A 24791-nucleotide genomic window follows, 5' to 3' on the forward strand; every position below is an offset into this window, starting at 1 on the left:
TTCCAATTTGAACAATCTTACAAATCTTAATTTCTTTTAAAGAAAGTAATCTATTTAAAAATGAAAATGTTTTTACCAGGAATAATTTAAATCCAGATGTGAATGTAAACACACTGTTAAGAGAAGGCTTTTCTTCATTTCTTTCTTCATGAGTAATCACAAAGTAGGGAGAAAAACCAATATTAAAGGCCTCACAAGTTTTAGGATTTTCTATATTTAAATCCTAGAAAATGAGGAATAAGAATACAGTTATTCATGATACATCTAAAATTTATCTGCACGTTTTATTTTTGTACTATAAAAAAATACTGATGTTTACCTCAACTGGAATAAAAATCCCCTGCCATCGGTAAACAGTAACAGATGATTTTCTTAACATTATACCATATATTAAATTTTCCAAAGTAAAGAAACACCAGCCAGAAGCTGATTCATCCAAAAAACTTTGAAATACGGAAAACACAACATCCATTCCCCCTGAAAAACACAAATCATGGTTTACTAGTTTATTACTCCTTCAAAAACTTATCTATTCTAATTTATTGTTTAAACAATGAGACAAGTGCATTTGTGCCTACAAATGAAAATTCTTTCATGACGTGTGTATGAGTGTGAAAAGACACAAGTGAGAAAACTTTAAAATAACTGCAAATAATGAATTTGTACTACAAATAAGAATTTTTTTAATTATTATTTAAAAACCAAGAAAATTTGTTAAAACTCTGCTTTATACCTACACATACTTTTCCAAGGTGTATTTAGAAATAAATACTAAATGTGGCTGGGCATGGTGGCTCACACCTGTAATCCCAGAATTTTGGGAGGCCGAGGTAGGTGGATCACTTGAGGTCAGGAGTTTGAGACCAGCCTGGCCAACATGGTGAAACCGTTCTCTACTAAAAATACAAAAATCAGCTGGGCGTGGTGGTGTGCGCCTGTAATACCAGCTACTCGGATGGCTAAGGCACGAGAATTGCTTGAACCCGGGAGGCGGAGGTTGTAGTGAGCCGAGATAGTGCCACTGCACTCCAGCTTGGGTGACATGGCCAGACCCTGGCTCAAAAACTAACTAAATAAATACTAAATGTATATTTTAAAGGGAAATATGCAAAACATGATTTTTATCAACTTCTGTAAAGCTGATGAAAATATAACTGAGAAATTTTATAATAATAAATACCCTTTATAGAAATATGATAAATATTCGGTTTAAAAAATTTACGCTATTAAATTTGAAATTATGCCTATCTAATTTTTCACTTACATTTTATACATTTTAAGAATGCCAAGCAGACTCACATATTTCAAATGGCTGTCAAGGTTTTATCAAACTGCTACAACTGGTACATGTTTTAAAATTCTGTACTACAAAAATAAAGAAAAAAAAGGGCAAAAATAAAAATCCCCTAACTAATGAAGAGTAAACATTTTTTAAAAAATGTATAATCTCTTAACATGGCTGCTTCCCTCCAAAACATTAAGTTCTTTTTAAATTTTGGTTAATGGTGTGAACATGATGCAGTAAGAACAACTATCAAGGTTGAAACCTGGGCTCCCTATAAATGATTGATCATTTTTAGATTACTAATTCAAGAGAATTTGTCAATGCCTTACATGTAATATCCAATAGCAATTTCCTTTCCTAAAAATCCAGCATTTTAAATTTTTATGTTGCTCCCTTTTAAAGGTATACTGCAGATTTTTCATTTAGAGTCCCAAATGGTCCTGACATATGGACAAATCCTTCTCTACAATAATTCAAGACGACCACAAATGAAGAATAAGCAATGACTGCTAACGATTAAGAATCTCCGACATGTGCTCTCATGAGTACTTCCAAAAAACACATGCAAAGTCCAAGCAGTAATGGAGAAATCTAAATTAGAAACCAGACTTTCTTTTTTGGATCCCATCTCAACTTGTCTTCTAGACAACCATACCACTATTAATTATCTCCTTTTTCTTCTAAATATTTAACATTTCTCTACCTTTTCCATCCAACCTACACATGCTTGGGTCTCTCCAAACTAAACATGCAAAAAACCTCCTACACCACACCACTACTACCTTCTCCAGGTCCTATCTTCCCTGCCAAACTTCTTGAAATGGTTGCATATATTTGAGGTCTCTCTTCTTTCACCTCTATTCAAAATGGTATTCAATTCCCATCTTTCTATACAAATAGCCCTTTCTATGGTCATTAATGCCTTCTATGTTGCTAATTATAATAATTATTTTTCAGGTTCTCATTTTACTGGACTTCTCACCAGGGGTTGACACCGTTTACTTTTTCCTCCATTTTAAAGCACTCTTCTGCTGGTATCTGCCATCCTGTTTTCTCCTGAGTTTCCTACCAGGTCCCCTAAGTCTCCTTTGCTAGGCCATCATCCCATATCCTCAGCCATTCAAGTTGAACCTTCTTATAGTTCAGTCTATAGTGTCCTCTTCCCTTCTCCATCTTCAGCCTTTCTTTTCAGATTATTACATCAATTTCCATGACTTCAAATACAATATATATAGCTAAAGTTCCAAGGTTTATCTCTCCAGCAGAGACCTTCTTTTTTTTTTTTTTTTTTTTGAGACGGAGTTTTTGCTCTTGTTGCCCAGGCTGGAGTGCAATGGTGCGATCTCGGCTCATGGCATCCTCCACCTCCCAGGTTCAAGCGATTCTCCTGCCTCAGCCTTCCCAAGTAGCTGGGATTATAGGCGTGTGCCACCAAGCCCGGCTAATTTTTTTTGTATTTTTAGTAGAGATGGGATTTCTCCGTGTGGGTCAGGCTGGTCTCAAACTCCCGACCCCAGGTGATCTGCCCACCTCGGCCTCCCAAAGTGCTGGGATTACAGGCATGAACCACCGCGCCCGGCCCAGCAGAGACCTTCTTTTCAGTCTAGAGAAATTTATTCTCAAAAGTAACTCAAATTCAAAATGTGTTAAACCACATTTATTTTACTCCCCTTACTAAAATACATCTATTCTTTTTTGGAATTCCATCTTAGTGAATAGCATGAACCCCTTCTCCCATCCAACTGCACAAGCTAGAAGCCTGAGTCATCTTTGGTACTTCCCTCTCCCTCACCCTCATACTCAACACCTAGTCTAAGCTACCATCATCTTGCCTCCCTGTATCTTCACTTCTCTTCTGTATCAACCCATTATTTACATGGCACTGTGAATAATATCTTCAAAATCCATATATGATTATACCATACCACATTACATATGGTAACTCTCCTCCATTCCTAAACCACTCGAAGGCTTTCCGTTAACACTATTATAAAGACTGGCAACTATAAAATATTCCTTAAGTTCTTGAATGATATGGTCTTGTCCAGCTATCCAAGCTCAACATTCCTCCTTATTTCTGTACCTACTATCCACTCAAGTTCTTCATTTATGTGTGCTTTTTATGCCTCAGTTTTCTGCCTTCACAGCTTCTCACTCTCACCTCCATGTTCTTCCAACCCAGTCCTTTGCATAATCAATCTCTAGTCATCATTCAGTCTTAGCTCAAAGATCAATACCCCTTGAAAGCATTCCCCTATATTCTTTCAACACTTAGAACTTCTCCTTTGAAGCACTTACTAAAGTTTAAAGTATACATTGATTTTTACTTACTTGATTCCATTTCTGTCACCCCCGCCCCCTAAATTCTAAGATCCACGAGTTCAATGCCATGCCTGGGATAGGCACTCAATACATATTTTATTTTATTTTATTTTATTTCATTTCATTTTATTTTTTAGACCGAGTCTTGCTCTGTTGACCAGGCTGGAGTGCAGTGGCACGATCTTGGCTCACTGCAAGCTCCGCCTCCCAGGTTCATGCCATTCTCCTGTCTTAGCCTCCCGAGTAGCTGGGACCACAGGCGCCTGCCACTACGCCCGGCTAATTTTTTGTATTTTTAGTAAAGATGGGGTTTCACCATGTTAGCCAGGATGGTCTCGATGTCCTGACCTTGTGATCCGCCCGCCTCGGCCTTCCAAAGTGCTGGGATTACAGGCATGAGCCACCGTGCCCAGCCTCAACAAATATTTATAGATGCAATAAAAGAATTAGATTATCTGTTTTCCATTTGCAAATGATCAATAACATACAATTCAAAGGAAAAAATATAAATCTTATACATGCAATATTTTTTCGTTACAGAATTTTGTTCCCCTAAGAAATGAAACATACTCATGCCAAAGGCTGTTTCAGATACTGTCTCCCACTGCACACTCACAGCCAAATCAATGCCATTAGTTCGAGATACATTTAAATACACGGTCCTATTGGCTTCTTCGATGTCTATGGAGGTGGCTCTGAAAGAAATACATGGATTGTGGGAAGCAGAAAAAGTATACATTCTACATATTTGAAATATATATCATATTGCTAGCATATACTTATTACATTTTTAAATTTACACAATCCAAGATGAGATGATAAGAAAATACTGAAAATCAGTTACTTAGTAACTTCGCACTATATATTCTGAAAAAGAAAAAAAATTGTCATTCTTATGTTTCTTCACACATGTACCAAAAACACTTTATAGGAAAAAAATGAGTCAGGAAATTAACATATTAATGAAACTAGATCTATTAAAATATTTTTATGATATAAAAAATAAATATTTGTCAGCCTCTAGAAGAAATTTTAAAACCACAATCATGATAATATATATTTGAAGAGTCATTCACTTGGTTTGAGCAGTTAAGTCTGCTTTCTATTATTTCTTGCTTTTTATTATTTTTAAAACACAAAATAGTATAGACCTTTACCTGAAAGTGCGAACTCTGAGAAAATAAGAATTCTAATAACACCATTCTAATAACAGGGTGAGTTTAGGTTTTTGATACTCCCAGTTAGGAGAGTAACTGGTCTCTCTAGACCTATCTTTTCTAGAGTTCATTTTAAAAATCCCTTTTAAAATAATCAGACATCAATTTCCTTCTGCATTTTCTTATGTCAAAAAATATTCCCTACTTATAGCTTCAGAAGTGATAATTTCCTTATGAATAAACTATACCTATTTTCAACTGCAGAGATACTGAATAGCCCCAAAGGGGCCTGGTTTTGCAAAACTGTTATCAGGGTTTGAACATGCGCCCCTAGTCTAGCACCTCCAGTTGGATTAAACAAGGTGCAAACAAAATACTCATCCATTTCTGGTTCCGTGTCTAATATGGCAGATATTTGTAGGGCCTGAAAACAAAATCAAAAGATAAGGTTACTAGAATACAGTATTTTTGTAACACATATATAGCGAAATCTACTAAACATTTCTGACAACAAAATAGCATGTTTTGAAAAATATCATCTCACTTTGATTTAATACTGATTCCTATAATGTGATGGTTACACCTGTTTCAGGTTACTACTTTTAGGATTTTCAACTTTGTGATATATTGCACTAAAGTGTCCAAAAAATATTTAGTGCATTGTAAAATAACATTGATTAAAAATTACATCTATGTCTTCATTTTTGTGAACTTTTTGTCCTGTTCTGGCTACATAACTTGATTAATCTCATTCTAATCTAGGGTTCACTGTTAAAAAAACATTTGTAGTCATAGCAGGCACAAATTAGAAACATCCGAACGTTCATCAGTGGGAGAACAGACAAACCAGTAGTGGTCTATTTTATAAAATGCTACTCAGTGATTAAAAAAAATGTCCAACTACTGATGCATGCAACCACACAGACCTAAACATTATATTGAGTGAAAGAAGCCAGACACAAAAGAGTACACACTGTATGATTCTATTTATATGAAGCTCAAGAACCAGCAAAATGAGTCTTCAATGATAGAAATCAGAAAGTAGTTTCCTCTGGAAAGGGGAAGAGACAGGGGGAATCTTCCGGGTGATGATAATGTTAAATACATTTATTTATTTATTTATTATTTATTTATTTATGAGACAGAGTCTTGCGCTGTCACCCAGGCTGAAATGCAGTGGCACTCTGTTCACTGCAACCTCCACCTCCCAAGTTCAAGTTATTCTCCTGCCTCAGCCTCCTGAGTACCATTCAGGTACACACCACTACACCCAGCTAGCTTTTGTATTTTTAGTAGAGATAGGGTTTCACTATGATGGCCAGGCTGGTCTCGAACTCCTGACCTCAAGTGATCCGCCCGCCTAGCCCCCCGAAGATTATAGGCGTGTGCCACTACACCCAGCTTTAATGTTAAATATTTTAATCTGAGTGGTAGTTACATGTGTGTATGTATATATCTTTACAGTCACTAAGCCATATACTTAAGATTTGTGTATTTTACTATTTATACCTCAAAATAAAAACTTTTTGGAATAAAAGCAGTTATGTCGGTTAAAAAATTTATTTAATCCAATTTGCTCTAACATTTAATTTGCCTAATAAAAAGAAAAGTATATAGCTATACTGTGAAAAAGGAGTCTTTTATGAAAAAAGTCACAGTAGAAAAAAAACAACAAATTTAAGAAAAATTTTAAAAGATGAAAAAACATGAATAAAGCAATAGAAAATTAATAAAATATTTCAAATTTGAATTTTTATATATATATTTCAAGATTTAAATGTAAGTGATCTTGCACAAACCAATTAAGGTTTTAAATTTCCAAAATGTGAAAAAAAACCATGAAAATGAATATGCATTTGCAAATGTGCTGAAGTTACATAAAATGATTATTTAAAAAAATAATTATTAGATGGAGTGTTTTAGACAAAATAGCTTTAAATCTATTATTTTAGATTTATTATATTTTATATAGCTGGCTTGAAAAATGCTTAAAGCTAACATAATCAGCTATTTTATTTTATTTTATTTTCACAATAATAGTAGCTTTATTGACAAGAGTCAAAAGGTGGAAACAACACAACAGATGGCTGGATTTAAAAATTACGGTATATACATACAATAAAATATAATCTAGCTGTGAAAAGGGAATGAAGTTCTGATACCTGTAACAACACAGATGAACCTTGAAAACATTTTGCTAAGTGAAGCAAGTCAGACACAAAAGGGTAAATACTGTATAATTTCACATATGCGAAAAATCTAGAATAGGCAAATTCATAGAGACAGAAAGTAGACTGGAGATTACTAGGGGGAGGAGGAATAGGGAGTTACTACTTAATGGGCACAGAGTTTGTCCTTGGAATGATGAAAAATTTTGGAAATAGATGGTGGTGATGGTTGTACATTGCTGTGAATATAATTAATGCCACTGAAATGTTCACTAAAAATGGTGAAAATGGTAAATCTTATATTACACGTATTTTTTCACAATAAAAAATGAGTCAAAATAATCACAGGCCCGGCACAGTGGTTCATGCCTTTAATCCCAACACTTTGGGAGGTTGAGGCGGGCGGATCACTTGGCACCAGGAGTTTGGGACCAGACTGGCCAATATGGTGAAACCCCATTTTTACTAAAAATACAAAAAATTAGCTGGGAATAGCTGGGCGCGGTGGCTCACGCCTGTAATCCCAGCACTTTGGGAGGCTGAGGCGGGCGGATCATGAGGTCAGGAGATCAAGACCATCCTGGCTAACAGAGTGAAACCCCGTCTCTACTAAAAATACAAAAAATTAGCCAGACATGATGGTGGGCGCCTGTAGCCACTCGGGAGGCCGAGGCAGGAGAATGGCGTGAACCCGGAAGGCAGAGCTTGCAGTGAGCTGAGATCGCGTCACTGCACTCCAGAATCACTTGAACCTGGGAGGTGGAGTTTGCAGTAAACCTAGATTGCGCCACTGAACTCCAGCCTGGATGACAGAGTGAGACTCTGTCTCAAAAAAAAAAAAAAAAAAATCACATTTGCAACATAATCCTGCAAATTGCTTTTTTCTTTTTTTTTTTTATTATACTTTAAGTTCTAGGGTACATGTGCACAACATGCAGGTTTGTTACATATGTGTACATGTGCCATGTTGGTGTGCTGCATTTTAAACTTAAACTGTTTTAAAAAATAAAGTTTAGTAGCAGGAACAGAAAATTGTTAATATACAGAAAAAGAGGTTTGGGAAGGTAAACTGTGAGTATAGATCATATTTATCCCAAATCCAGCATTTTTTTCTCCAATAAACTATTCTTGTTGTCAAACAAGCAGTCTGAAGTAAGCAGTTACATTTTGTTCAACAAAAATGTGGTGAAAGGGAAATGATTGGCTGGGACTTAATGTTTACAAAAATTGGCTTGAGTTTTCTTTTATATGGTTTATACACAATATAAAGTGACATATGCAATTTAAATGTGCTGAAAATTTAAAATAGCCATACATATATTTTCTTTATTATTTGCATATTCTTTTACCCTATTAATAGTAAATTTTTCCAGTTGCACTTTATACACAGTAAATAGAACTATAGCACTTGTCACATAGTAAATGAATCATGTCTTTGTCTAACACCTAAGCTGGAAGTATTGTTTTTTCATTCTAGGACTTGAGTGCTCATCTAAGAGAAATTTATTTTGTAAATATTAAAGATAAACTTCCATTCTCATTAAAGCTTCTTACTGTACCTTGAATCGAACACCTTCTTCTAAAACAATATAGCCTTTGGAAGGAGTCAGATCTTTAGATTCATTTGAGGAATTCACTTCTGTCACAATGAACTGAACTGTCACTGTTCCAAACAATCCTTGTGCAGGTTCCCGAACAATGTACAATACTGCAACACCCTCCTGGACGTAGAGAGCTGTTGGCTCTCTTAGGAAAAAGTGCTCACTGTTGTTAAATGATAGAACTCCAGGGCCGTCATCATTAGCAAGGACAATAATTAAGGCTGCCAAAATAAAAATATTAAAGCAACAAATGAAAATAGAAGAGGTTATAAATGCTGAAAAAAGTGTGGATGTCTAATTGAAACCTAGGCCAACTCTTTACCTAAGGTGATTGTCTTAAGATGATCTTAAAAATGACAGAATTTTTTAAAGCATTTAATAAAATAACATATTCAATCATGATAGAAAAATACTCAGTAATCTTGGGATAAAAGGCAGCTTCCTTAACCTGATGAAGCAGTATCTCTCAGAAGTCAACAACAAATATCAAATATTGAAACATTAGCAGCATTCCCACTAAAAACAGAAACAAAATAATAATGTCTGTCATAATTGCTACTATTTAACAGTGTCCCAGGGCTATCAGCCAGATAACACCTGTAAAAGTAGTGGAAAGAGTCAGAACTGTCACTATTTTCTAGATGACATGATTGTCTACTAAGAAAATGTAAGAGAAAATATTAGAACTACAGTAAGAACACAAAGCAAGCTGAGTAACCTTCACAAATCAAGAGTGTTCTATTTTTTACTGTCACTTATATTAATAATAATTACAACTAATACTATTAAGAACTTACTAATTGCTTAACCTATATTAACTCTTTTAATTCTCACAATAACCCTATGATATTGATTATATTATTATTCTCATTTTACAGAACCTATGATTGAAGGACATTCAGGTAATTTGAAGAAGTTTACAAGCTGGGAAGTGGCAGACCTGGTGCACAAAGTCAGAAAGTCTGCTTCAGATCATACATTCTTAAAGACTATCATAATATCTCTAAAGATCAGCTATTTAAAAAAACAAAGAAAAGTAGACCTTATTCACAATAGCAACAATACTTAGAAATTAGCCTAATGTAAAAACTATAAAACCTATATGAAGAAAATCACAAAATTTTAATGTATAACTGTGGCAGACACTGTCAGCACCTCCCTTTCACCCACTCTAAAGTCACCTGCAACAGTTCCTATTTGCCTAGTGGTCTCTCTCTACCTGAAGACAGCATCAGCCCATGCAGGAGTAAGGACAGAACTGTTGCAAATTTAACACCCAAGAGCAACTCTCAAATGATCAGAAATAGGAGCTGGTGAATGAACAGCCCAGATTTCTTTCCTTGTCATGGGACAGTCCTAAGCTTCATTCAACCCAGTGTCTAAGAGGAACACCAGCAGGACTGAGTGTCAGTTGCCAACAGCAGTACTGCTCATTAGGACATCATCTATCAGCTTTCCTCTCTCTCACCTCCTCATTTCTCATCAGGCCTCCAGAGATCACCTCTCAAATAAACTAAATCCTTGTCCAAATCCTTGTCTTACAGTTTGGTTTTGACAGAACACAAGGGAAGGCAATGGTATAAAAGATCTAAATTACTGGAGAGGCATTTTATATTTCTAAATTGGAAAACTCAATATTACAGTGATGTCAAATCCATCCAAATTAATCCATAATTTTAATTCAACCCCAATTAAAATAGTTTGTTTGTTTTATAGATCTCAGTTTGAATCTAATGTTCATATGAAAGAGATTTTTTTAAGGAATAGGTGAGATAATTTAGAGAAAGAAAAAGAAAAATATTTGGCCTGAAAAACTAGCAAAATGTACTTCAAGGCTATGATAAATAAAGCAGTATGCTATTAGCACATAAATAGGCAAATAGAACAAAACAGAGTCCAGGAAAATGATAGGTAGATGGATAGAAAAAAGGAAAAAAAGAAGGGTAGATATTTCATGTTGAAAATTAATGGCTAATGGATGTTTCATTCTCTGTACGATATGAGGGTATTATTTTCTACATTTTAGAAGAAAAATGAAGTTGTATCCTTGCCTCACACACTACCAATGAATAAATTTCTGATATGTGCAATAATGTAAATATAAATCAAAACAATCAAAATAGTAGAAAATATAGCAAAATATTTTATAGTATTTGGGTGAAAAGACCTAAGTAAGTAGGATTTAAAAGCATATCAGAAAATATTTGATATTTTAAATTTAAAAAATTTTTTATAATAACAGACATTATAATAAAAGATAAATGACAGTCTGGGAGAAATATCTGCAATATATTTAAGAGGCAAAGTGTTGAATTCAAAATATATAACTATTCCTACAAACCAGTAAAGCAAAAACCACAGGAAAGTACATAAGGGATACGAAAAACAGGATCGCAAAGTAAAAAAAAAAAAACCAGTGTCAAGCTCACTAACAATCAGGAAAATGAAAGAAAAAATGCACAATAATGTATAATAAAACCACATATTTTTCAGTCATTAGAAATGGCATATAAAAATGTAAAGACTAAAGAAATTGCTGGTAAGGATATAGAGAAACTATCGTATATGTACACATTGAAATGTAACTAACACAGAAGGCAACGGATGAGTCCTTTCAATCAACATGCATTGTACTCAACAGATAATCTTAATTATCCACATATACAGAGATTTATATAAAAGGATATTTATTGAAACTTTATAAGGGTTTGGAAATAGTCTCAAGGTCAATCAATGGGGCATGGTTTAAGAAACGACTCACTGTCAAAACACTTATTGCTCTGAGGAATTTCTTAATCTTTAAAAATAGAAAATTACAAATATAAAGTAACCTTGAGAGAGCCCAATAATATATTCCTTTCTCCTACTCATGGAGGTGGGCATGTAACCTATGTAATTTCAATCAGATTTTTATAAGGACCTTACAGCAATGCATGAATTTGAATACTCTCTCTTTCCTGTTATATGAAATGCAGAAGAATGGTCCTGATCACCATCTTATGACAATGGATAACATTAGCCTTGCAATGAAGCCAATATTCCAAAAGGGAAAGAAAAGAGACAGAAAACCTCAGGATCTCTGGCAGCATTAAGTCCTGCTCCTGCCTCATCTAAAGCCATATGTCGCTGTATCCTCAGGTTAAATAAACCAATAAATTATATGTGTTTAAATCCATTTGCATTGGGTTTTCTGTTATTTGTACATAGACTATTCTCAACCAACACATGGTATCGCTTTACCAACCCACTATGTTCTACAAGAAAATGATTTGATCTCAAACATATACTCTTTGAACTTGAAACAACAGCCACAGCCTCAAAAAAAAAAAAAAAAGGCTTCTGGGGACTTAGAAATATCAATGTATTTTATCAAAATAGCAAGAAAAGTAAAAACCAATCCTTGGGTTACTCAGAATTCTTTTATATTTTCTACTACAAATCAAATTTATCCATAAAGGCCAATAATTCAGGAATGCAAATATTCATCAAACTAAAATTAAAAAAAAAAAAACCAGCTCAGCCACTGACTAAAACAGGAGTTTGAAGGGTCAGTCAGCATTTAATCCTTGAAATTCATTTGGCTTGTCTATCATCAGAAGGAACGGAAGTGACTTTTTAAGAGCCCTTCCAACCCTCAAGTTCTGTATGTTCCCGAGTTTTCTCCTTTGTCTCTTTCTTACCTTCTCTAAACAGTCAGCACAATACCTATCAAGCAATGGAGTAGGATGACTCTTAGCAACAATATCAAACTGTTCCAACCAAGAATTATGTCTCCCATAATCTGTCTGAAGTATCAGTATACCTCAACACTATGCGGAAATACTACAGAGTAGATGACACTAAAGGAGTTCCTTTACTCCTTTGTACAAAGGTACAAAGTAATTCTACAAAGGTAGAATTACTACCTTTGTAATTCCTTCTATTGCTAAGTACGAAACCAGAACAAAATTCAAATTTCAACGGAAAGACATCTACAAATTAAATAGTCCTACAATAACTGAGGAAATAATATTATCTGTAGTATCAACCTACTTTGTCTTTTACATACATGCATATATACACCAACATACACAAGCGAGAGGCACTGTTACACAGACACAGGAATTCTGAAATGCTCTAACTTAAAATCATTCTCATTGTAAGCACAGAAAACCACCAAGACTTTCTTTCCTTTACATCTTCCCCCATATTAAGGAACCCAGCATGAAGGAGAGGAAGCTGTTTATAAGAAATTATTAATTACCTATTGTATTTTTCCCTAGCTCTAGTCCAGGAGAAGGATTTGTTAAAATCAGCTGAAATTTTTCATCTCCTTCTGGAATGTCATCATCAAGAATCATGATATTGACATTTTTATACCTTTCTCCATCAGCAAAATGAAGAATCTGGTCAAAAAGGTAAAAGCAGAATGTATTATATTTATATACACTGTGAGTTTCTGTAGAATGTTTGGAAAGAAATACAATATAGTTGTGAATGTAAAGAATAAGCTATTTTACATTGAATTTTGTCTCCTTATATTTTGGTTTATATCTTTTTATTTAAATTGGCAACATTAAGTTTAAAATGTAAAAATTAAGAGGGGGCTGGGCGCAGTGGCTCACGCCTATAATCCCAGCACTATGTGAGGCCGAGGCGGGCTGATCACTTGAGGCCAGGAGATTGAGACCAGCCTGGCCAACATGGTAAAATACACTAAAAATATAAAATACAGTAAAAATACAAAAAAAATTAGCCAGGCATGGTGGTGGCCACCTGTAATCCCAGCTACTCAGGAGGCTGAGGCAGGAGAATTGCTTGAACCTGGGAGGTGGAGGTTGCAGTGAGCCGAGATCGCACCACTGCACTCCAACCTGAGTGATAGAGCGAGACTTTGTCTCCAAAAAAATTATAGGGGAAGAGAAGAAAGTAAACATTTGGCTAAGAAATAAAAGGCATGAAGAGACCAAGTAAAAGTATTTTAAAACACTAAACGTGTTTCAGTGAGCAAAAACAAAGAAATGAAGGAGTTAAAATTTTCGAGAAGTGTAAGAAACATTCTGGGAAGATTATCTAATGATATAAATTCTTTAATATTACAGCTTGTATTCTCTAGTATCAAATACTGTAATGAAATAGTTAATGCATACAGAATAACATTTAGAATAGTAATGAAAATTCAATTTATATTTACTAAAATAGTTAAGGGAACTATTTTACCATGTGGAAATCTTCTGTCCTAATTTACTGTGAAATATACAATGGTTTTTAAGAATAATTTATTTATATGGGACCTAAATCACTGTAATTCTCAAGGAATAATAATTATAAAATAATTTGTAAAAGTCATCTGTGATAGATTTTGAGACCCACCATTGGGGTGAAGATATAATCCAGCCCCACTTGTGCTTCCAAATTCTGAGCATACACAAATAAGGAAACATGGCCAAGAGGTTCTCTGCTCCTCTGGGCTACCAATGTTAAACTTCCATGGGTTTCATTTACTTCAAACCTATAACATAGTAAAAAAACAAAAACAAACAAAAAACATTAATTTTTCCCTTATAAACTTTTATTTGGTAGATAGCAAATAATATGAAACCCAGAAGAGGGCTCTCACGCAGCCTTGGCCTTACCTGCTTTGTTGCCATTCAATTATACCTCGGGCCCCATCATTGGCATCAATAATAACTTGTGCAGTCAAACCTTCTGAATCTAAAAAAAATACAAGCATATCTTAAAATACATATAAATGATTAAAAATATTTTTGATATAGGATTTAAAGACAGTCCCTTTGAAATTATATAATTCATAATGTACAGGTATTATCAACATTACTCAAAAGATGTTTAAGAAAATAAAGAGACAATGCTTATCACGTCTGAATAAGGCCATTTTTGGCTAACAAGAGCCACTGATTTATAGAAATTTAATCAACTGAGAACAGTATAAAATAATAAACAACTGAGATTACTATTTTGTTTCTATTATTTTAATTAGTTAAAACATGTTTGGCATCTCTATTCTATAATATCACTATTTCAGGAGGAAAGGAAAAATGGGGACAGTTGGAAGGAGTAGAAAGAGCAAAAAAAATGAAAAATAAATGAAAAGAGAAGTGCAAGGAAAGGTACAGAGAAAAGAGAGGTATGCAAAAGAGACAGAGAGACATGGACACAAACAGAAGTAGAGACACGTGGGAAAGATGGGGAAAAAGTTTGGTGAAGTCAAGAGAGATTAATATCAAAGTAAACTTATCTTCCCTTTTTATTTTTATTCTATCCACCAAACTTAGTATGTTACCAATACCTTAAAATATTAACTAACTCTGCTCCTGGTTGGCTTTTTGGTTTCAGTCTTAAAATATTACTAACCCTGCTCCTGGGCTAGTCTTAAAATATTAACTAATCCTGCTCCTGATTAGTTTTTTGGTTTGGTTTTTGTTTTTAATACTTTGTTCTTTACCTTTTAAATTTCAGAGGTGCTACCTTAGTCTAGGACACTTACGGTAGCTGCCTGGATAGGGAAAGGTAGGGAGAGTGTAATTCTCTGTAGAGTGAAAAGAACAACACTGTCCAGGAAAGCATATAAAATCAGGGTTTGCGTCCATCAGACAAGAGGCTAAAAAGCAGAGATTCTAAAATCAGACCACACCATTGAAGTCAGCTCTACCAGTCTCTAGCTGTGTGATTTGGGGCATATTACGCAGCTTCTCTTAGCCTAAGCTACCTCATCTGTAAAATGAGAAGATGTAAGTAATGACATTACTAATGTACAAAGCACTTGAAATAGGAGCATTAGAAACCACTCAACAGAAGTTAACTATTCAAATTATCTCAGTAAGAGGATGAAAGAAATATGAATTGTTTTGTTAGTTGTCTTAGTGTGAATAATAATTATCTTGTAATAATACTTGATGTAAACAGCCTACTCATTGGAATCATCTATTTCTTTAGCAAAAGAACTGAAACTATTCAAACAATAGGTTAGAAACTGATTATTTCCTTTCAATATTTTCAAAGTTATCACAGTGAGCTTCAGAAATGAATGAGGAATGCCTGTTTCCCAGGCCACTGCTCCTGGCCATGCTTCTCTTCCTTTAATCCAAATTAACTTTCCCCTGTCCAGCACTCCTTCTAACCAACTCAGCACCACCCTCTATTGGGCCATCACACCTACAGGCTTCAGACAAAATTTCCCAGTAGTAAATGTCCACACTGAAAGAGGAGTTGTGTTTAAACATAGGAATACACCTTTTCAAAGGAATCTAGATAAGTTTGTACCAAGGTTCAGGTTTTACCTTTCAGTCTGTAATGAATTAACTGAGTCTTTTCTAAAAGCATGAAAAGAAAAAGATAAAAGGTCATGAAAGAAGCAGAGAACACAACAAAGCAACAAAGAAGCAAACATCAGCACTGCTTAACCTAAAAGAAAATAAAAACATCTGAGAGTTTGGAGATCTACTGAAAACAGCTAATTTTAAAAGAAAATGAAAGGAAAATACCTTCCAAAGAGCTATTTTGATGATTACAAATTTGTTTATAAAATAGTTGTAAAATTTAAAGAACATCACACAATAATTTTTAATGTCTTTACATTGTTCATTGTAAAAATTGCAATATATGAGAGTATCAAAAATAAATATAAAAGCCCATCATATTTTAACACATAGCCAAGATTAACAAAACAGCACAATGATCACTTCTGATTCAAAAACGAAGTTTCTTCATTTCATTTGAAGTGAGCAAAAAGAAACAAACAAGAAACCCCTCATACCTAGTCTGGGAGGAAATGAAGTTGAAGCAGCCATGGTAAGTTCAACGTAAGTTAAATTCACCAGGAAATATTCTTCTAGCTCTGGTATATCATCCTGAAAAAATTACACTCATTAAATTCCCTTAGTTATACTCTCAAAGTAATTAACCCTCAGAAACTGTTTTTAAATTAAACTGTATAATTAGTATACAGAAGATACAAAAATGCAACCATAAAGTAGACAGATGTAAATTAGAAAAAATAAACATAAACATATTAAACTTATACTTGGTTGTATAGGAAGTAATTAGGTTGACCCACATGAAACCACTTAAATATTTTAACATTTTTAATCTAGATTTATATAATATGTAAACCAGTTATATAAATATATAAGCCTAATTATTTTAAGCATAATATGAACAAAACATTTTAAATTACCTTAATATCTAATGTGTAGAAGGAGGAATAGAACACCATGAAAAAAAAAAGGCTCTGCAGTTCAAGGAGGCCTAGTACCAAATTCTATAATTTTAAGTAAGTTACTTAAATTTTAGGACTCCCAATTCTACTATCTCTATAACGGGGCAATAATAGCTCCTTTTGGGTGGGAGATTGTAATAATGATCACAAATCATATGTGTAGAGTGGCCTAGAGAAAATGCTTTAAAATTAATAGCTATTATTATTAATCACCAGTCCACATAATAGCAATGAAAACAAGGCAGATACCAAAAACATAAGGATTAGCAAAATCCATGTCAAGAGTGATCAGCCAGCCATCAATATTTACAAAGAAACACAATGTGTGTGTATATTTATGCATATATAATGTCAGTACACACTCACCAACATATGCTTTTCTCCTCACTGTATTTAATGGAGTCATGTTTCCATGTGAAAATATAAGTGAAAATCATGGTCTCTAGATTGTCTTATGTAATATATGGACCAACATGAGTTACAAGGTCAGTGACATAGAAGGACTGCTGTGCCTACTCTTAATCCCCCACCCCCCACGCAGTACTTCCTCCCTACCACTCCCCAGGGCAGCTTGCTCCTATATGCATAGGCCTGCAGTCTCTTAATCTTAGCGCTACTCAGGGAGCAGAAAAGGTTGCAAAGATCTAGATCAAATAAAGGTGGAACCAAAAACCCAATGTTCAAAAAAATCTAGACTCCTCAGAGAAAAGAAGGGTGACTGTGTATTCTCTGCTTTAAAAACTAACATATCTAAGGAATAATCAATCCATTTATTTATATTGTTATTAATAGAGTATACATTTGAAAGATAACTTACTTGAAAGCTTTATCAAATCTTGTGTTATATCCCATATACTGACATAATATTACCTTTAATTTTACAGCTTTGGAATTTTTATACTGTTATATTAGGTCACAGTGCCACAGTAATCAACAAAATAAGTTACTGACTTCAGTTGGTAGATGGTTTACACCACTTATAATTTTGTAAAAGCACAAGCCTCCAAGATAATAAAATACATTTTAAAATAGAACTCCTGAGGGATCGGAAGCCGGTTGGCGTGTGAGAGGTTTTCTCGCTCTAGGGAGATTCTTCAAGCAATCACTATGTCAACAGACACAGGTGTTTCCCTTCCTTCATATGAGGAAGATCAGGGATCAAAACTTATTCGAAAAGCTAAAGAGGCACCATTCGTACCCGTTGGAATAGCGGGTTTTGCAGCAATTGTTGCATATGGATTATACAAACTGAAGAGCAGGGGAAATACTAAAATGTCCATTCATCTGATCCACATGCGTGTGGCAGCCCAAGGCTTTGTTGTAGGAGCAATGACTGTTGGTATGGGCTATTCCATGTATCGGGAATTCTGGGCAAAACCTAAGCCTTAGAAGAAGAGATGCTGTCTTGGTCTTGTTGGAGGAGCTTGCTTTAGTTAGATGTCTTATTAAAGTTACCTATTATTGTTGGAAATAAACTAATTTGTATGGGTTTAGATGGTAACACGGCATTTTGAATATTGGCTTCCTTTCTTGCAGGCTTGATTTGCTTGGTGACCGAATTACTAGTGACTAGTTTACTAACTAGGTCATTCAAGAAAGTCAAGTTAACTTAAACATGTCACCTAAATGCACTTGATGGTGTTGAAATGTCCACCTTCTTAAATTTTTAAGATGAACTTAGTTCTAAAGAAGATAACAGGCCAATCCTGAAGGTACTCCCAGTTTGCTGCAGAATCTCACATATTTTGGATGTTGCATAAGAGTCCTATTTGCCCCAGTTAATTCAACTTTTGTCTGCCTGTTTTGTGGACTGGCTGGCTCTGTTAGAACTCTGTCCAAAAAGTGCATGGAATATAACTTGTAAAGCTTCCCACAATTGACAATATATATGCATGTGTTTAAACCAAATCCAGAAAGCTTAAACAATAGAGCTGCATAATAGTATTTATTAGAGAATCACAACTGTAAACATGAGAATAACTTAAGGATTCTAGTTTAGTTTTTTGTAACTGCAAATTATATTTTTGCTGCTGATATATTAGAATAATTTTTAAATGTCATCTTGAAATAGAAATATGTATTTTAAGCACTCACGCAAAGGTAAATGAACACGTTTTAAATGTGTGTGTTGCTAATTTTTTCCATAAGAATTGTAAACATTGAACTGAACAAATTACCTATAATGGATTTGATTAATGACTTATGAGCAAGCTGGTTTGGCCAGACAGTATACCCAAACTTTTATATAATATACAGAAGGCTATCACACTTGTGAAATTCTCTTGTCTAATCTGAATTTGCATTCCATGGTGATAACATGGTATATGTATTGTTATTAAAGTAAGTGACCCATGTCAAAAAAAAAAAAAAAAAAAGAACTCCCAAAATACGCAGTAATTGAAAAATATTTTTTCAACTGCAATATTCATGCTTTCTCCCTCTTTCCCTTCCCCTATCCTACACACTATCTCCTACTCCCTCCGTGAGTACCATTTTTATAAACCTCTTGGAACTGTATTTAGGTAACTGATACACTAAGTCCCCAAAACAACATGAGATTCCACAATATGAAAAATTATTTAAAATGCAATTTCAATCACTAATGATTATGTTAAGCTTAATGTAACCATAATCGCATTTTGTGCCATCTGCCTCTGGTGAGTTTCTCCCCATCTCTAATTTAAGTGGTCCTACTACCAACAAAGATTCTGACATACATGGATTTTCTGGTCCAAAGAATCCTTTGAAGTAATCAAAATACTCCTTGAAACCTCTTAGGTCTATGGCATCTCAAAGGGGACTGCCCTAAGAAAATTCTTTATCACAGACATGTCTGTAATAAAATACATAACAGCAGGCCTGTCTATCTAAACAAGAACAGAAACCCCTGTATGATTAAAAAAACAACAACAACAACAAAATCAAGAAAAGAAATAAGATGATTTAAAGGTACCAGCAGGGGGAACAAGCAGAAAAGAATTCACCAGGTTTCTGGTATTATAATTGTAGAGTGTCCAAACCTGATATTAAAGTCAGAGTAATTTTTTTTTTTTTTTTTTACTAATAGAAAAAAACTCAGGTAAACTTAGTTTTCATGAAACTTGATGTCTTAAAATGCAAAGTTACTAGAAGTGTCTTACTAAATGTTACCACTTATGTTATAGATAGACTCTTCCATCAATTTCTACCTTCTATGTAGTTACTTCAGGTTTAATACAATAATAAGGAAAAATATATGAGTTATCGAGTTAATGGGTGCAGCACACCAACATGGCACATGCATATATATGTAACCAACCTGCACATTGTGCACTTGTACACTAAAACTTAAAGTATAATAAAAAAAAATCTTATTAAACTATCTCCCCCTAAGATAAAAAAAAAAAAAAGAGTTTTACCTCAAGAATGGTAATGTTGATGGCTGCTGCTGTTTCCCCTTCTTCTAAAATCAGAAAGCCAATGATAGGGACAAAATCAACTTCTGGCTCTGCTAGGTTTCCTACTGTTTGGTTCTTCAGACTCAGCATTCCAGGAACCGTGGTATATGTGACATTGATAGCTCCTAATTGAATAGGTTGCAAAAATGTTTTATAATTATCTAAATGTTTACAATAATATCCCATTGTGAATTTTTTGCCTTTCCTAAAAGCACCTTTAGTAGCTAGTATTATTGGTCCCAATTCCTCACCCCTTCCTATATCCATAATCTTTACCATGTGATGGCTCATGGGTGTCTCACTGTGGGAAAAGCATATTTCCCTGCCTCTAGACTTTGAATTTGGATATGTGACTTGTTTTGACCAATAGAACAAGGTAAAAATGATGATGTGTTGGTTCTAACCCTAGACCTCAGGGGGCCTTATACATTTTCACTTGGTCTTTTGTGCTACCATTGGTTCCCGGAGAAGAATGACAGACATATGGAATAGAGCCACCCATGGCCAAGCCCAGTGTAGATTAGTAGACCCACAGAGAGCCTAAATTACTGTATGCTGCTGAAATGTTATGTTTGTTAATTACACAGCATTTCTGTGAAAACAGATAATTCCTTTAATCTTTTCAAAGATAAAGAAGTTATAAAGTTCTGTCCTGAATGAAGAAATATTAATTTTCTCCTGTCCCCGATTTATTTTAGCAATGGCTTTCATCCACACAAGTAGAATATTAATAAGCACTTGCCTGGAAACCCCATTCATTCTAGAGTAACACAAACCTAGAGATCCAAATTCTCTGTTGATGAAAAGCTGAATTGTTATGTTAGCCTCTTGTAGTAACACAAATCTTGATGAAAGAGCAAAATTTAAAACTCCATGTGGTTCATCACTGGCTTCTACCGTGAGGACAGCTGCATATCCTTGAGCATCAAGTAGGGCGATTCCGGCTGGTGGAACTCCTAAAAATGTCAGGCAGGAATCTAACAGTGATTTGGCATTAGCTTTTAATCGCTGGAAACATAACCTCACTCTCTGAAACATTAAGGTAATCAAAAGTGTTCTATTTACTTCTCTAACAAATCTTCAGGTTAACAAAAGCCACATTCCATTTTTCTTTCAGGTGGAAGATCATGAACTTCTTCACTTCACATATTACTGTCATTATTGGTTATATTGGTTATCAGAATTATAGAAATTGAATATAAACTGAGGAAAGTACCCAGATAATTTGCTTAAAAATGACTCAATTTGGGCCGGGTGTGGTGGCTCACGCCTGTAATCCCAGCACTTTGGGAGGGCGAGACAGGCGGATCACAAGATCAAGAGATTGAGATCATCCTGGCCAACATGGTGAAACCCCGTCTCTACTAAAATACAAAAATTAGCTGGGCATGGTAGTGCACGCCTGTAGTCCCAGCTACTCGGAAGACTGAGGCAGGAGAATCGCTTGAACCCGGGAGGCGGCGGCTGCAGTGAAGTGAGATCGCGCCACTGCACTCCAGCCTGGTGACAGAGTGAGACCCTGTCGCAAAAAAAAAAAAGACTAAATTTGATTTATCCATATAATTGGTCCAAAATTCAAATTGCCTTGTAAGTCTCAAATTAATTTCAAAAAAATTCTACCTTCGGAAATGAATTTTATTCTGTAAGTAACCATTTAGCAAAACGTTTCAGGGCTTCTTTCCTAGTCTATAAAGATAAGTATTCCCATATGATGCTAATGTTTTTTAGATCTAACAGTTCTAGGGGACACATAATAAAGTAACATTTTAAAAACTGGTATGCATCTAATTGTTAAATACAGAGAAAACAATTTTCTTTCTTTTACGAAAAGAATATACCAAAAAAAATTAAAATTAAATTCTGAATTACCTTGTGTCCTGACATCATACAGAATGACTTGGTATACTTCTTTCTCCTCAGGAATGTTGTCATCCAACAAATGCACAAACAATGTTGTATTCAACGACCCCTACGTCATACAGGAAGAAATCAATCCCGCTGTCGTTATTGAATATGAACTATCTCCTGCTTTATTTTTATTCACCTTATAAATTGTGCAGGCAAACATATTTTCATTTAAACAAATGTTCTGTGGCTTAAAAATAAATAAATAAAAACCACTGACTCATGGGAACCTAAGCTCCAAGCAGACAGGGGCTAATTGTGGAAGATCTTGAATGCTGAGCTAATGAACATAAATCTTATTCATTGAGCAATGTAGCACTATTGGAAATCTCAAAGCACAAAGTTGGAGAGGTTTCTACAACAATGGTGAGTAGAAAAAACTGAAGCAGAGAAAAGAAGACAAGTGCTGCAGGGACACTAGTCATTAAAAGTCCAATGTACTACTCAAGGCAGAGGGTAATATTGGCTTGGCTTAATATTGAGGCAATGAGAAGGAAGATAAAAACAATTAAATACATCATCAAAGAATTCATACGAAGTAGGTCTGGAGAAGAGAGAAAGATAATAACTACAATAGTGCTGCTTTTCTATCCCATTTTCCTCAAAATACACCATTCTTTCTAGATATTTGTGATCGACTTTTCTTTGCAGTATTACCTCAGGAAAGAAGAGTTGTCCACTAAAGTTAGCAAAATTGAGTTCTAGATTTTGTCCAATAATTTTCCAGTTAACAGTAACATTTCCTCGACCAGGGAAAGTTCTTATCACATGGAATTGTAAAATTTCTCCTGCAAGTAAAATGTGTAAATTGATAAATGCTTAATGGAAAATAAACTTCACATTTGAACTCAACAAAACCCAAATCCCAAGCATGCAACTATTACAGCACCTTTCCCAAGAACATTACAAAGCTGTTTTGTTTTGAATTTTCTAGAAGCTTTATACATGCTTATTGTTTATTATCCCCACTTCTAAATACTTCAATTTAGTAGAACTTGAGGAAATTCAATATGTAAAAGTTACAAAAGCACATGCTAAAATGGGAAACACAAACTTTTATACACTCCAAAACATGCATCAGAACATAAGTGTTCTGTAAATTAAAGAAAATAATAAAGTCCTCATGATAGTAACACAAGTAAATTCTTCCTTCACTTTTCAAAAGGGCACAAATCCTTACACTGATATGCAATGTGATTTTACACAATGCATGCATAAAAATGCTTGCAAATACCTGAAAATCACATTTCTTTAGTTGTAACTTACATATACCATCAATGATTTTGTATTATAAAAAGAAATACAAAGGAAAGGTGTCAAATCTGTACATCAACATCTGTAACTTTGCCAAAGTTACAGTTATCCTTCCTGGATAATGGAGATATTTTAGATCTCTTCTATTCCTGGCTTTTGTCCCCATATAATACTTTACAAAAGTGAAGAAAATCATAACATGTCTTTCAAATTGCTAAAAGCATAAAGTAAGCTGTTAGGGAGCGTGCTAATGGCCATATGACTTGTTGAAAATATGCTCAATTCACTAGCTTTATATGATGATGAACACAACTAAGAAATACCAATGAACTGTATCACTAAAAAATTATTATTATGCAAGGATAGAATGATGTTTAAAAAGATTTAGAAGACAACATCCTTAATCAAACTGTATAGCATAGACATATAGTTAAAAACCACAAACATTCACTAAAAATGTCACTTTTAGTTAGTTTTAGTTCAGTTAGCTATCCAAGTAACTTTTGTGTATATAAGTAATATCTTCAAACATTTTTTAAAAAGTAGAAATAAAGCAATAAAATTTAAACACCATTTTCAAGTATTTTTTAAACCGCCACATTTTTTATTTCTGAAGACAACTAAACAAATATTTCTTATAGGAAGACTTCTTAAAATATCATGAATTAATTAATTTAGAGACCATCTTAATTTCAATTTAAAAACACAAAATAATTTTTCATACTAAATTTAAACACAATTTTAACAAAATGAACATTTTAAGGAGAGTGGATAATATAAACAAAAGCATTAGAAAGGCTTCTTAAAACACATTTTAAGTGTGTCAATACAAAAAAAATTAGTTACCATTACATTAGTAGACTATGTCTTAGATTTACCTTTTAAAAGCACAGGAATTTCTAGATCAGATTGTCCAAAGATTGGGATGAAAATGAAAGACTATGTATAGTCAGCCATTGCTAGCATACCATTTAAAAATTTTCTATTTGTAAAACTTGTGAACAAAATATAGACACTACTGTGCAACTCTGGTGTCTCTCTATTGTACAATATATAGAATTTCTTATAGAGCAAGTTTGGAATATTGAAAAACAAAAATTTATTACTAAAAAGCACAGAAAAATCTTTGAAGTTATTAAGCTATTTCACCTACAGTGTTGTCTGGTGACTCATAAGAGTCATGGTTTTCAAACTTTTCAAATCACAAAATTTGTTAATGGTTCAAAAAGAAAATTATGGAAGTTTAATGAAGTACTAAAGTGCAAAGAGAACACAAATGGCAAGAAAACAAAATGCAGATCAAAAAATTTCCATGTTGAAGGGTAATCTATAATCACAATAATAAAATTGCAGTTGCAAGTTTAGACACAGAGATTTGGGAATAAATACATCATTTTTAGGTAAAAGTAAAAATAAAATGCTTAGGAGAAAAGAAAGTAAAATA

At 34.1% G+C, this 24791-nt stretch overlaps 2 protein-coding genes across 4 annotated transcripts in view; one reads left to right on the top strand and one right to left on the bottom strand.

Moving 5' to 3' along the window:
* Positions 1-24791, bottom strand: part of ADGRV1 (adhesion G protein-coupled receptor V1) — a 602883-nt gene that overhangs the window by 437267 nt on the left and 140825 nt on the right. For all 3 annotated transcript variants that reach the window (XM_003822773.3, XM_055112209.1, XM_055112210.1), the window contains exons 35-47: positions 22751-22881; positions 22058-22157; positions 20965-21144; positions 20150-20313; positions 16290-16383; positions 14149-14227; positions 13886-14024; positions 12777-12918; positions 8492-8754; positions 5013-5188; positions 4178-4302; positions 320-477; positions 77-223 (exon numbers count right to left, since the gene is read on the bottom strand). In XM_003822773.3, the coding sequence (XP_003822821.2) occupies positions 77-223; positions 320-477; positions 4178-4302; positions 5013-5188; positions 8492-8754; positions 12777-12918; positions 13886-14024; positions 14149-14227; positions 16290-16383; positions 20150-20313; positions 20965-21144; positions 22058-22157; positions 22751-22881 (1898 nt within the window). The remainder of the gene's footprint in view (positions 1-76; positions 224-319; positions 478-4177; positions 4303-5012; positions 5189-8491; positions 8755-12776; positions 12919-13885; positions 14025-14148; positions 14228-16289; positions 16384-20149; positions 20314-20964; positions 21145-22057; positions 22158-22750; positions 22882-24791) is intronic.
* On the top strand, positions 17798-19095 carry LOC100973677 (HIG1 domain family member 1A, mitochondrial). Its single transcript, XM_003822777.5, has one exon. The coding sequence runs from the start codon at positions 17859-17861 to the stop codon at positions 18138-18140; it is 282 nt and encodes a 93-aa protein (XP_003822825.1). The 5' UTR covers positions 17798-17858; the 3' UTR covers positions 18141-19095.

This window comes from Pan paniscus, chromosome 4 (genome assembly GCF_029289425.2).
Source record: "Pan paniscus chromosome 4, NHGRI_mPanPan1-v2.0_pri, whole genome shotgun sequence".
Lineage (NCBI taxonomy): Eukaryota > Metazoa > Chordata > Mammalia > Primates > Hominidae > Pan > Pan paniscus.

Bases quoted from the DNA above. Each gene is read 5' to 3' on its own strand.
- LOC100973677 (XM_003822777.5), top strand. From the start codon at position 17,859: ATGTCAACAGACACAGGTGTTTCCCTTCCTTCATATGAGGAAGATCAG.